This window comes from Acanthochromis polyacanthus, chromosome 20 (assembly GCF_021347895.1).
Source record: "Acanthochromis polyacanthus isolate Apoly-LR-REF ecotype Palm Island chromosome 20, KAUST_Apoly_ChrSc, whole genome shotgun sequence".
NCBI classification, from domain to species: domain Eukaryota; kingdom Metazoa; phylum Chordata; class Actinopteri; family Pomacentridae; genus Acanthochromis; species Acanthochromis polyacanthus.
The window spans coordinates 32,171,053-32,183,552 of NC_067132.1; the positions used below are offsets into that span (position 1 = coordinate 32,171,053).

Consider the following 12,500-nt stretch of genomic DNA (forward strand, 5'->3'; position numbering starts at 1 on the left):
GACCACAAAGACACACAAAGCGACCACAAAGACACAATACGACCACAAAGAAACACAAAACGACAACAGAGACACACAAAGCGACCACAGAGACACAAAAAAAACCCAACGAAACACCATATAGCCACCAGTGTGTTGATGTTGTTTAATCTCAGAGAGTAAATGCACACATGTTGATACGCTGACTAACTATGACCAGTCAGCATGATGATGTTGAGGTGTGGGATCTTAACTCCTAACAGTCCCACTGGGGTGTTAATGTTGGATCAGTTGCCATAGAAACAGCCTGAATAGGGGAGGAGCTAACAGGTGATGATGTTGTCTTTCCTCTGTCCAGCTGCTACTAATGTCTGATGCTGATTGGCTGATTAACCAGCTTCTTTTCCAGGTGTGTTTCTGACTAAACCCTCTGAACGGCGCTCTGCTCTCCTGTTGGTGGTTAACACATAAATAAGAGTTAACTACAGATAATTACACTCTTATTTAGCATTTCTAAAGAGAAAAAAGCCAATTAGCCAGCTAGATTCCTCTGTGTCTGATGAAGGATCACCTGCTGGAGGAACTTCATCAGCTCCTTGTGTGTTTGAACACATTTCAGTTTTGACAACAACAAATCTGAGTTTTACAGAATATGAAGCTGATGCAGCTTTGGTATGTCCACTCATCAGAATAAAACCAGAGTTTTTATCCTGCATTGAACCCTCGTGTCATCCTGCGGGTCAAATTGACCCGTTTTATAGTTTGATGATGTGGGAAGAAAATATATATTTGCACAGCGAAACTTCTGATGTCCACATTTTCAACATTTTTGGGAAATTTTCGAACATTTTTTGGTGGGAAAAAAAGTTAGAAATGTTTCTTTAAGAGCATTCACATAAAAATCAACCAAAATCCAGTGAAATTCGCTGGATTTTGGTTGATTTTTATGTGAATGCTCTTAAAGATAATATTAAAAGTTTTACTGACATATATGGAATCATTTTACATATTTTTAGGATTTTTGGACGATTTTGACTCATTTTTTGAAAATATTTACAAGAATTTTCTTTGCCACATTTGGGGGATTTTTTAAAGTAAAATTTTTAAGGGAAACTTTGAAGGAATTATTGAAATTTTCTTCCTTTAGGTTTTGCAAATTTTCTGAAATTTGGGAAATTTTTGCTGAATTTTAGGATTTTTTTCAGACAGAGACATTTTTTTGTGACCGAAAATGAAGACAACAGGAGGATTAATGGATCCATGAACCAGGAGAGCAGAGAGGCTGCACGGTACTAATGTTTCTGCTTCACTCAGACCACTGCTACAGCCTGTCTCTCTCTCTCTCTGTCTCTCTGTCTCTCTCTTTGTCTCTCTCCCTGTCTGTCTCTTTGTCTCTCTCTCTGTCTGTCTCTCTGTCTCTCTGTCTCTCTCTCTGTCTCTCTGTCTCTCTCTCTGTCTCTCTGTCTGTCTCTCTCTCTGTCTCTCTGTCTCTCTGTCTCTCTCTCTGTCTCTCTCTCTGTCTCTCTCTCTGTCTCTCTGCATGCCTTCCTGGATGAACAGCTGCTATAATCGTCACCCAGCTCACTACGCCATACATTCGCATCGCTCCGGCAGCTGGAGACAAGCAGCTAACAGGTCAGAAACACACAACAGACACACACACACAACACACACACACACACACACACACACACACACACACACACACACACACACACACAACAGAAACACAACAGACAGACACACAGACAGATACACACACACACACACACACACACACACACAGACACACACAGACACACAACAGACACACACAGACACACAACAGACACACACACACAAACACACACACAGACACACACACACACACACACACACACACACACACACACACAGACACACAACAGACACACACAGACACACAACAGACACACAACAGACACACACACACAAACACACACACAGACACAAACAGACACACACAACAGACACACACACATAGACACAAACCGGTCCAGAACCACATCAGAACATCTGCCCTGATGTTTCATGGATCACATTATTTGCTGCTCATTCAGAGGTCCAGATCAAACCTCAGACCACCAAGAATCTGAACATTTAGACTCCAGTACGTCCATCGGGGAACAGATGGGACTCACAAAATTACATTTAAATGTTTGCCACACACACACACACACACACACACACACACACACACACACACACACACACACACACACACACACACACACACACACACACACACAGTCAGACTGAAGCCTGGAAGCTCTAAACAGCTTCACTTTCACATAAAAAACAGCTTCTAAGGCTGCTGTGACACACAAAGAATAACACATACACACATTCATACATGCACTGACACACACACACACACACACACACACACACACACACACACACACACACACACAAATAAATTGTGTCTTCAAAGCAGTGTTTTCGTAGCCTTTATAGCCTTTAAACTGAAAACAGCAGCTCACTGCCTCCGAGGGGTGAAGCTCCGAGCGTGCGTGTCTTTGTGTGTGCGTGTGTGTGTGTCTGTGTGTGTGTGTCTGTGTGTCTGGGTGTGTCTGTGTGTGTCTGTGTGAGGGAGATGAAACAGATTCAGTGGTTGAGTCAGTCTGACCTTGAAGAGATGAAATGAAAACTGAGAAATAAAAAAAAAGAGATTGAGAACATCTGAACTGGTCAGACTGGTTTGACACTGGTTCTGTCCTGGTTCTGCCATGGTTCTGTTGCAGTTTCCTACAAATTGAACTGTCATTGGTGCTACATAAATAAACCACGAATTGTATGTCCCCACAGGGCAATAAGTCCCCACAGTGCAGTATGTTCCCACAGGGTAGTATGTCCCCATAAGGCAGTATGTCCCCATAGGGCAGTATGTCCCCACAGGGCAGTATGTCCCCACAGGGCAGTATATTCCCACAGGGCAGTTTGTACCCATAGGGCAGTATTTCCCCACAGTGCAGTATGTCCCCACAGGGCAGTTTGTCCCCATAGGGCAGTATGTCCCCACAGGGCAATATTTCTCCACAGGGCAGTATGTCCCCACAGGGCAGTATGTCCCCACAGGGCAGTTTGTCCCCATAGGGCAGTATGTCCCCATAGGGCAATATGTCCCCACAGGGCAGTATGTCCCCACAGGGCAGTATGTCCCCATAGGGCAGTATGTCCCCATAGGGCAGTATGTCCCCACTTGGGCAGTATGTCCCCACAATGCAGTATGTCCCCATAGGGCTGTATGTCCCCATAGGGCAGTATGTCCCCACAATGCAGTATGTCCCCATTGGGCTGTATGTCCCCACAATGCAGTATGTCCCCATAGGGCAGTATGTCCCCATAGCTCAGTTTGTCCTCATAGGGCAGTTTGTCCCCATAGGGCAGTATGTACCCATAGGGCAGTATGTCCCCACAATGCAGTATGTCCCCATAGGGCAGTATGTCCCCACTTGGGCAGGTAGACGCGTCCTGTCCACACACTGACTGATGGCTGCTGTCAGGTTCCGATGGCGCTCTGAAATGACACATTACAGCTCGACAGAGACGAGTTCACCTGAACGTTTCTCATCTACGAGTCGCTTGAAGGGTATTACACCTGGACACACACGACGTTGAAACATCACATTATACAGTCAGAGGAGGTTCCCCGAAACAGAACCGCTGTGATTCAGAACCTTCTGGACCACAAAGCGCCGCGGAAACATTTCACTGACCTCAGTGGAGCTCGGACTAGTTCTGTTTTGTTGTCTGGTTTTGTGGTGGAACAGAAATCTGCTGCTTTCAGTCAGTGTACAGACCAAACTAATCAGGTAAAATCAATACAGACTTATTGTCTATGAGCTCAGTAGTACTTTAAATACAGAACTATGCACTATACACTGTGTGGTTCTGGTGGAAGTCAGCGGTCATCAGTCCCATTCCAAAGCATGTCTTAATAAAACATCTATTTTTATATCTCCATATAAAGTCAATCTGTACTTTTCTTATCATGTTTTTATTCATGTATTTTTATCATGGACTGCTTTGGAAAAATTGGATGGAAGCTGCAAAATTCAGTGAATAAGTTTTAACGCTGTCTGAAGTTGTCTCTTTAGTCTAAAGTAAGACTGGTCGTATTTTTTTTCCATATTTGGGACTTTTCTAATATTTACTTTACATTCAGTGGAGTTTCAGGAAAGATTTTGTGATTTTTGAAGCAGCTAAAGGAGCAAAAACATAATTTTCCTTTTCTGTTTACACACTTTTAAACATATGAAGTTGGATTTAAATGGTCAATTAGTGTGCCTATTCCTAATGGACCAAACATATCAGAGGATTAGTTCATGTTTGTTGTAATAGTGTGTATTTTAGTAATTATTTACATGCTAAACAGTAAACTTGATAGTTATTGAACTGGCTAAAGGGCTCAGCTGCGGTGAACACAAAACTACAGGAAATGCTGAGGGTACTTAACAGTAGCTAGTGGTGAGGGTTGGTGAGTTAAGTTGTTATAAATGGTAGTTAGTGGTGACATATAGTTTAGATAAAGATGCTGTTTATTAAACCTTGAGGTGATAGTTAGGTTACTTAAGCTACCCTGTTACCACCAGTGAAAGGTAGTTAATACCCAGCTACCACCAGTTAAAGGTAGTTAATACCCAGTTACCACCAGTTAAAGGTAGTTAATACCCAGTTACCACCAGTTAAAGGTAGTTAACGCTGCTCACTGGTTTCAGGAGCTGTGACCAGAAAACCAGAACCAGAGCAGGAGAAGCAGTCAGATCACACGGTGAAGATCGCTGGGTCCATCGCTGGAGTGCTCCTCTTCATCATAATCTTCCTCGGAGTCATCCTGCTGATGAAGAAACGGTACCACACACACACACACACACACACACACACACACACACACACACACACACACACACACACACACACACAGTAACAAACTGGGTAACTAAAACTCAAACTGATTTGTTGAACAAGATTTAATTAGAAACTGAAAACTAGTTTCTACTTTATTCTTCAGACTGGGATGAGCTCCTTCAGAACGTCTTTATTCTGTTGGGTTCTGCTCATGTGGACATTCTGTGGTTTCAGTTAAACTTTAAGGATTTTCTTTAACAGTTCAACAGGATCTATTTATCTCTGATCAGTTTAACGTGTCTGAATTAATCATTCTACTAGAAACTGATCAGACTGCTGTTCCTGTGATAATGCAGAGTTGTTGATCAGCATTTTATCAATCAATAATCTCTACATATTGATCGTTCTGCTAACCTCACCGTGGATAGGAACTAATACTGAACATTTCGTTACAGGGTTCCTGTCACTGATCAGTGCTTTGGTTTGTGTCATGAAATGATCTCTGGGTCACCACTGAAGATCCTCTGTGCTGAGGGGATGCTTCTTAATTCTTGGTTCTTCATTTTGACTGGAGGTCTTTGGTTTGCTGGCAGGTACCAGCATCAAGGCAGAGCTACAGCTAAACAGGATTATTTCAGGGTAGAACATCATAACACGGAGAGAAATGCTCTTCACAGTCTCACAAATCCCGAAATGGCATCTTGAAACACGTTCTTCTTTCTGACCAACAGTCCAGAACAATAAACATGTTCTAATGGAACAAGACCTGTTATCAGAACAGAACCACAGAGGTGTTTGAAATGACTCAACATTAAGAGATCAGAAAATGATCACGTCTAAATCCATCACCTATACACCGCTTAATCATCTGGACAGGTAACAGTCCATCACAGGGCTACATATATAGGCAGTTTAGAATCAGCAGTTAACCTCAGCAGGTCTCTGGACTGTGGGATGAAGCTGGAGAACCTGGTGAGAACCCAGCAAGAGAACATGGAGACTCCATGCAGAAAGACCAGAACCAGGCTGTGATGTGAACCGGGATCTTGTAGCTGTGAGGCGACAGTGCTAAGCACTGATCCACCACCGTGCAGCTCCCGATTATCTAAATGGTTTTTTAAAAAATATCCTCAGAAAGACACCGAAAGACCTATTTGGAAAATTGCTCTTTAAAGAACTTAACCCTTTAAGCTTCAGTCAATTCCAGCCGTTTTCAGTACAAAAAATCGCTAATATTCTATTTTTAAATAAAAAAAATGACGAAAAATACAGGGAATATTGGACGCACATCGCGAGGTGCATTTCCTTGAAAACGACCGATTCGTGGATTTTATACCGACTTCAGGACATGTTTTGGACAAAATAGTTTACTGGCTTGTGTCATCTGGATGTAAAAGGTTGGATTATGGCCGTTTTTTGTGGAATATTTTTTTCTGTGTGTAATAATGAACCCGGAAATGTGAGTCGCGCTGTGTACGTTGAAGCCGTGTATAGAGAACGGATGGATGAATATTTGTTTTTGTCGGACAAATGTGTTTTTCTCACCCGCTGTGGTAATCACATCTGAAAGTGGTTTATACCGGCGGATTCATGAGAATCTAAGCTTTCCATCGGCGTATAGTGTTTGTATAATCGGGTTTGCAGCTGTCGGACATTCTTGAAATTCCTATGCAAATTAGTAGGTGTACTGCTGGCGGTACACCTACGACGCACTGAAGCATAAAGGGTTAAGAAAACAAATTATTTTAGCGCTATTTCTGGTGCCTCAAGGAATGATTCTTTGATGTCCTTTGAGATTCCTCTGGAGGTTCTTTAAAGAACTGCCACTACAAAGTGTTTCTTTTTTTGTAAGTTCAATTCAATTCAATTCAATTCAATTCAATTCAATTCAATTTTATTCATATAGCGTCAATTACAGTCAAATCGTCTCAAGACGCTTTACAGAACCCATATGCCTGACCCCCAGAGCAAGCCCAAAGGCGACAGTGGCAAGGAAAAACACCCTTTTAACAGGGAAGAAACCTCGAGCAGAACCCGGCTCTATATAGGGGGGACCCATCTGCCTGCTGGCCGGGGGGGTTGAGAGGGACAGAGGAGGGCAAGGGGGAGGGGTGGGAGAAGAGGGAGGGGTGGGAGAGCAAGGAAAACACAACACACATTTGGATACATGTATGACAGGATATGTGACACAGACAAAGTATAAGCTAACATTGAAAACTGACTCATAGTTTACTCTGATGATGTACGGCTCTGACATTAAACATACTCCATATATAGCTAGCAGTAAAATTCAAACAGTATGTAAGTTAGCATAACAAGTATAGTGAAGGCGATGCAGAGTAGACTGGTGGAAAAAGGGGAGTTGGAAGCAGAGGGCTGGAGGAAGGTCAGCAGCAGCATCCCACAGTGGACATGGTGGAGACTGGACCAGCTGGTGGAACATCAACCACAGATCTGAAGCATCCAGCTCTGGGACCAGGGACACAGAGAAATAGCACAGGGGGAAACAGAGTGAATGTACTGCAATAACGGTATACATATTAAATGTAAAGGTAGATAGAGAAGGGCTCAGTGCATCAAGAGAAGTCCCCCAGCAGCCTATAGGCCTATAGCAGCATGACTAGAGGCAGAACGAAGGGACGACCAAGAGGGAGTCAGCTGTGCAATGAAGACACAAGCCGAACCCCTGTGGGTCACCCAGTCAGCCCCAACTATAAGATTTGTCAAAAAGGAACGTTTTAAGCCTGGTCTTAAAAATAGAGAGGGTATCTGCCTCCCGAACCCAAACTGGGAGCAGGTTCCACAAGTGTTAAGTGAACGTTATTCTCTGTTTAACACTCCTGAGCACCACAGAACCACATCTTCAACAAAACCCTTCAATATGGTACACAGAATATACCAAATCAAGATTTAATTCTCCAATGAAACATGTTTCTGTCTTCTGTTCAAAGGAAAGTCCTCTTGTTGTCGTCAGTTGGTGTGTTTGTGGTGACAGAAATCAGAAGAAGCCCTCAGCTGGAACCATAACGGGGTTGATACTTCCATTTAGTACAGATGTGACTGAACTGACCCGTTATTTTCATTACTTATCTTTTAGCTTCATTCAGTCACTAATTAGTAAAGGTGGTGTGTCTAAATGTTCAATCTGAAGGCCAGATATGCCCCAAATAACTCACATATTCAGTTTGCAGTGATGTTTGACAATCTTTTCTTTGACAGAATGCAGAACATGCTGATGTTTGTCTTTTTTTCCACTATTTTTATTAGGAAGATGAATGAAGGTGATATTTATCTGTGAGTGCAGGACAGCAGCAGTACAGTTCATCACACCAGCAGCTCTGTAATGAACATGAAGTAGTGTCTGCGTTGTTCTGTTTACAATCTTTAATGAACAGGTCCAAATGCTGTTGTAGAACCTCAAACTGTGTCAGACTGTAATTACAGACATGTTGAATTAGATTGTCTACTTTCAGACAATATTCTGCTCATTTTGGACCAATCTGTGAACCCACTTGGTTCCATGTTCTAGTAAAAAGTAGAAAAGTGAACTGAAGGAAACTGCAGCATTGAGGCTGCTTTGATTAGAACACTTTTAATGTTTTTGGTTCTTGGTCAGACAGAAGAGCACTTTTCAAGAATGCAGTTTGGGATTTGTGGAACTGTGATGAACATTTCTCCGTTTTCTGATGTTTTATCAAACAAACGAGCTTTCTGAAGAACCACTGAAGAACCACCAAAGAACCGCTGAAGAACAGTTATTTTTCTGTCAGAAAACCACAAAGTTCAGAAATGAGTTCCTGCAGCTATAAAAGGATGTTCTCATGTAAAGGAGACGTAAATGAAAGTGTGTAATGATGCAGAGCTCTTAATATTGTAAATCAGGTTTGTGGTGGAGCTGGACGGAGTCACATCAAAGACTGGATGGTGTCCGCTCACTGGCAGCGACAAGGGGGATGATGAGGATGAATAATGGAGCAGGTTGCAACAGTAATCACCATTAAACTGTATCTGGACCCACTTTATTCTCCAACATCAAACACACAACCCTGCTGGGACACACACGCTAACATATACACAATTTATCCTGCGCACACACTTAAACACAGAGAGAACGGGTCTGTGTTTGGAGAACGTTGGAGATGAGAGAGAAATTTAGATGAAAGAGTGTTTTATTCTTCTTTTTCAGAGTCGCCTCGAGCTGAATGGCTTCAGGCAACAGAGACATTTTTTCTCCACACACACATTTCATAAAGCGGAGTGTGTGTCGGTACAGTTTGACTCATCTGTCGGGTCGATGGAGCTCTGATCTCTTACAGATATTAGACAGAGACAGAACGAGGAAGGCAGCTGTTGGGGAACTAATGAGGTTTTTAATGTTGACGGGGTGCGTTTGATTTCCACTCTGTGACCAAACGGAGGTCAAACTCATTACAGCAGGAAGCCGGGTGGAGAGAGTGTAACAGGAAACAGTCTGTAGGACACGTTTCTATCATCCTGAACCAGTTTACAGTCATGTTCAGGTATCAGTCATGTCCACAGCTAGTTACTGACATTTTTTCTGGAATAATCCTGTCTGCTGACATCTGATTTAGGACTTTCAGAGTCTCCCACAAATAGAACAAAGAAGAAGGTTCCACAGCACACTGGAACATTTATTCCACAGCTATGTTAATTTAGTGGATTTTAAAGCTTTTCTGCAGCCTTTTCTGATCATACAGCAGCAGCTTGTTGAGTTAACTCACCTGTTGCGGTGGTTGACAGACATTTACCTGCTGTTAATAAAAAATCAGATAATTTATGTTGAGGTTATTGATTCTTTAAATCATTTATATCCAGGTTATTGACTCTTTAGAATGTTTATATCCAGTTTATTGATTCTTTACAACGTTTATATCCAGTTTATTGATTCTTTAGAAGGTTTATATCCAGTTTATTGATTCTTTAGAAGGTTTATATCCAGTTCATTCATTCTTTAGAACATTTATATCCAGTTTATTCATTCTTTAGAACATTTATATCCAGTTTATTGACTCTTTAGAATATTTATATCCAGGTTATTGATTCTTTAGATCATTTATATCCAGTTTATTGACTCTTTAGACTATTTATATCCAGGTTATTAAATCTTTAGAAGGTTTATATCCAGTTTATTCATTCTTTAGAACATTTATATCCAGTTTATTCATTCTTTAGAACATTTATATCCAGTTTATTGATTCTGTAGAATGTTTATATCCAGTCTATTGACTTTTTCGAACAGTTATATCCAGGTTCAGTGTTACATACACTTTATTATTTAGTGGTAAATATTATGTTTTGCAAGTATGGTAATGTTTGTTTTTGTAAATATATGGAGCCATTACTCTGTGCCTTTTCACACATTCACCTTGTTAACCAATCAGATGTGTCCCTGCCCCTTTACACTGTAACTGACACCTTGTGCCAGCCAGTCAATGCTCGCCACTCCTTCACCTCCACACACAATAATTTACCTCATCTGTTCATTTTTCTCCAAGACATTAATCTATTGTTTTTCCTTTTTCTGTTTTTCTGATTCTTTTCCTCCATTTCATCCCTCCCTCTGCTCCGCCCCACCACTCAGACGAAGAAATTATCACTCCTACACTTACTACCTGTAAGTAACCTGTTCACCCCTCACCTGTGGCTTCACCCTCACATCCGAATGTAACACCTGAAAGCCTGAAAGCTGAGTGTGTGCTGCCTGTAACCCTGATTACCTTAAACCTGACATAAACCTGGCCCTAAACCTGACCTAAACCTGACCCCGATGCTAAACCTGACCCTGATCCTAAACCTGTCCTAAGCCTGACCCTTATCCTAAACCTGACCCCGATCCTAAAACTGACCCCGATCCTAAACCTGATCCTAAACTTGACCTAAACCTGACCCGATCCTGAACCTGATGTAAAACTGACCCTGATCCTAAACCTGACCTAAACCTGACCATGATCCTAAACCTGACATAAAACTGACCCTGATCCTAAACCTGATCCTAAACCTGACCTGAACCTGACATAAAACTGACCCTGAACCTAAACCTGATCTTAAACCTGACTCTAAATCTGACCTAAACCTGACAGAAACCTGACCTAAAACTGACCCTGAACCTAAACCTGATCCTAAACCTGACTCTAAATCTGACCTAAACCTGACAGAAACCTGAACTAAAACTGACCCTGAACCTAAACCTGATCCTAAACCTGACTCTAAACCTGACCTAAACCTGACCCCGATGCTAAACCTGACCCTGATCCTAAACCTGTCCTAAGCCTGACCCTTATCCTAAACCTGACCCCGATCCTAAAACTGACCCCGATCCTAAACCTGATCCTAAACTTGACCTAAACCTGACCCGATCCTGAACCTGATGTAAAACTGACCCTGATCCTAAACCTGACCTAAACCTGACCATGATCCTAAACCTGACATAAAACTGACCCTGATCCTAAACCTGATCCTAAACCTGACCTGAACCTGACATAAAACTGACCCTGAACCTAAACCTGATCTTAAACCTGACTCTAAATCTGACCTAAACCTGACAGAAACCTGACCTAAAACTGACCCTGAACCTAAACCTGATCCTAAACCTGACTCTAAATCTGACCTAAACCTGACAGAAACCTGAACTAAAACTGACCCTGAACCTAAACCTGATCCTAAACCTGACTCTAAACCTGACCTAAACCTGACCCTGAACCTCTCTGGTTCCCTCTGACCTTTGACCCCAGGTGTTAGCATGTCTCCTTCTTACCTTTGACACCCTGCAGATGATTTAAATGTCTCACCTGACGTTCTTCACACCTGAACTCACGCAACACTGCCCTCCACATCCCTCTACTTCTCCTGGAGGATTCCTGTCTCATCTTCAACTTTGACCTCTGACCCTTGTAGTCAAACATCTGGTCAGTGATGTCATCATCAACCACGGTACTGCCCTGAACCACCTGAGCCCGACCTTTAGAGTTCTTTAGTTTGTAGCGGAACATTACTTTGTTCTGGGTGAATTATTTGGTCCATAAATAGTCAGAAAACAGAAAGTGTTCATCACAGTTCCCAAATTTAGAACATGTTGTTCTCCCAGGCCATGAGTCCAGAACCTAAAATACTAAATGTGCTGTAATGGAAACAACCCAGGAACTCAATGCATAACTAGATGGATCCACAAATATGTCTTCAGTGACTCATAATGAACTACATGGAAAATGGTTCCATAAAGAACGTATTTTCCTGAAGTTGTCTGGAATGTCTATGTCTATGGAGCCTGAAGGAACTGTTTGTTGATGGTTATTTGAGGCACTTTAGTTTTTTTAAAAGAACAGTTTGAAGAAATGGTTCTTTGGGAAACCTCTTGCTAACTGGTTCTTTGTGTGTTTAATCATGGTTCCTTTATGGTATCACTGTGAAGAACCAGTTTTCATTCCAGATGTTACCTTTAAAACACCCCTCATAGAACATGTGAACCTGAACAGGTTCTGATACCTGAACCTGAACGTCACATCTGCAGTTCCCAGAACAGGAAATGACCGAGTGTTCATCCAGCTGATCTGATCTTCTCTGTGACCTCTGAACTCTGAACGATGACCTGTGACAACAGACCCAGACCTCCATCACACCTTCAACCACAGCTT

General features: G+C 42.1%; 1 protein-coding gene across 1 annotated transcript in view; it reads left to right on the forward strand.

Moving 5' to 3' along the window:
• LOC110960940 (receptor-type tyrosine-protein phosphatase mu-like) overlaps positions 1-12,500 on the forward strand; it is a 139,848-nt gene that overhangs the window by 88,331 nt on the left and 39,017 nt on the right. The window contains 2 exon segments of the mRNA XM_051940769.1: positions 1,540-1,614; positions 4,719-4,851. Of these exon segments, the coding sequence (XP_051796729.1) occupies positions 1,540-1,614; positions 4,719-4,851 (208 nt within the window).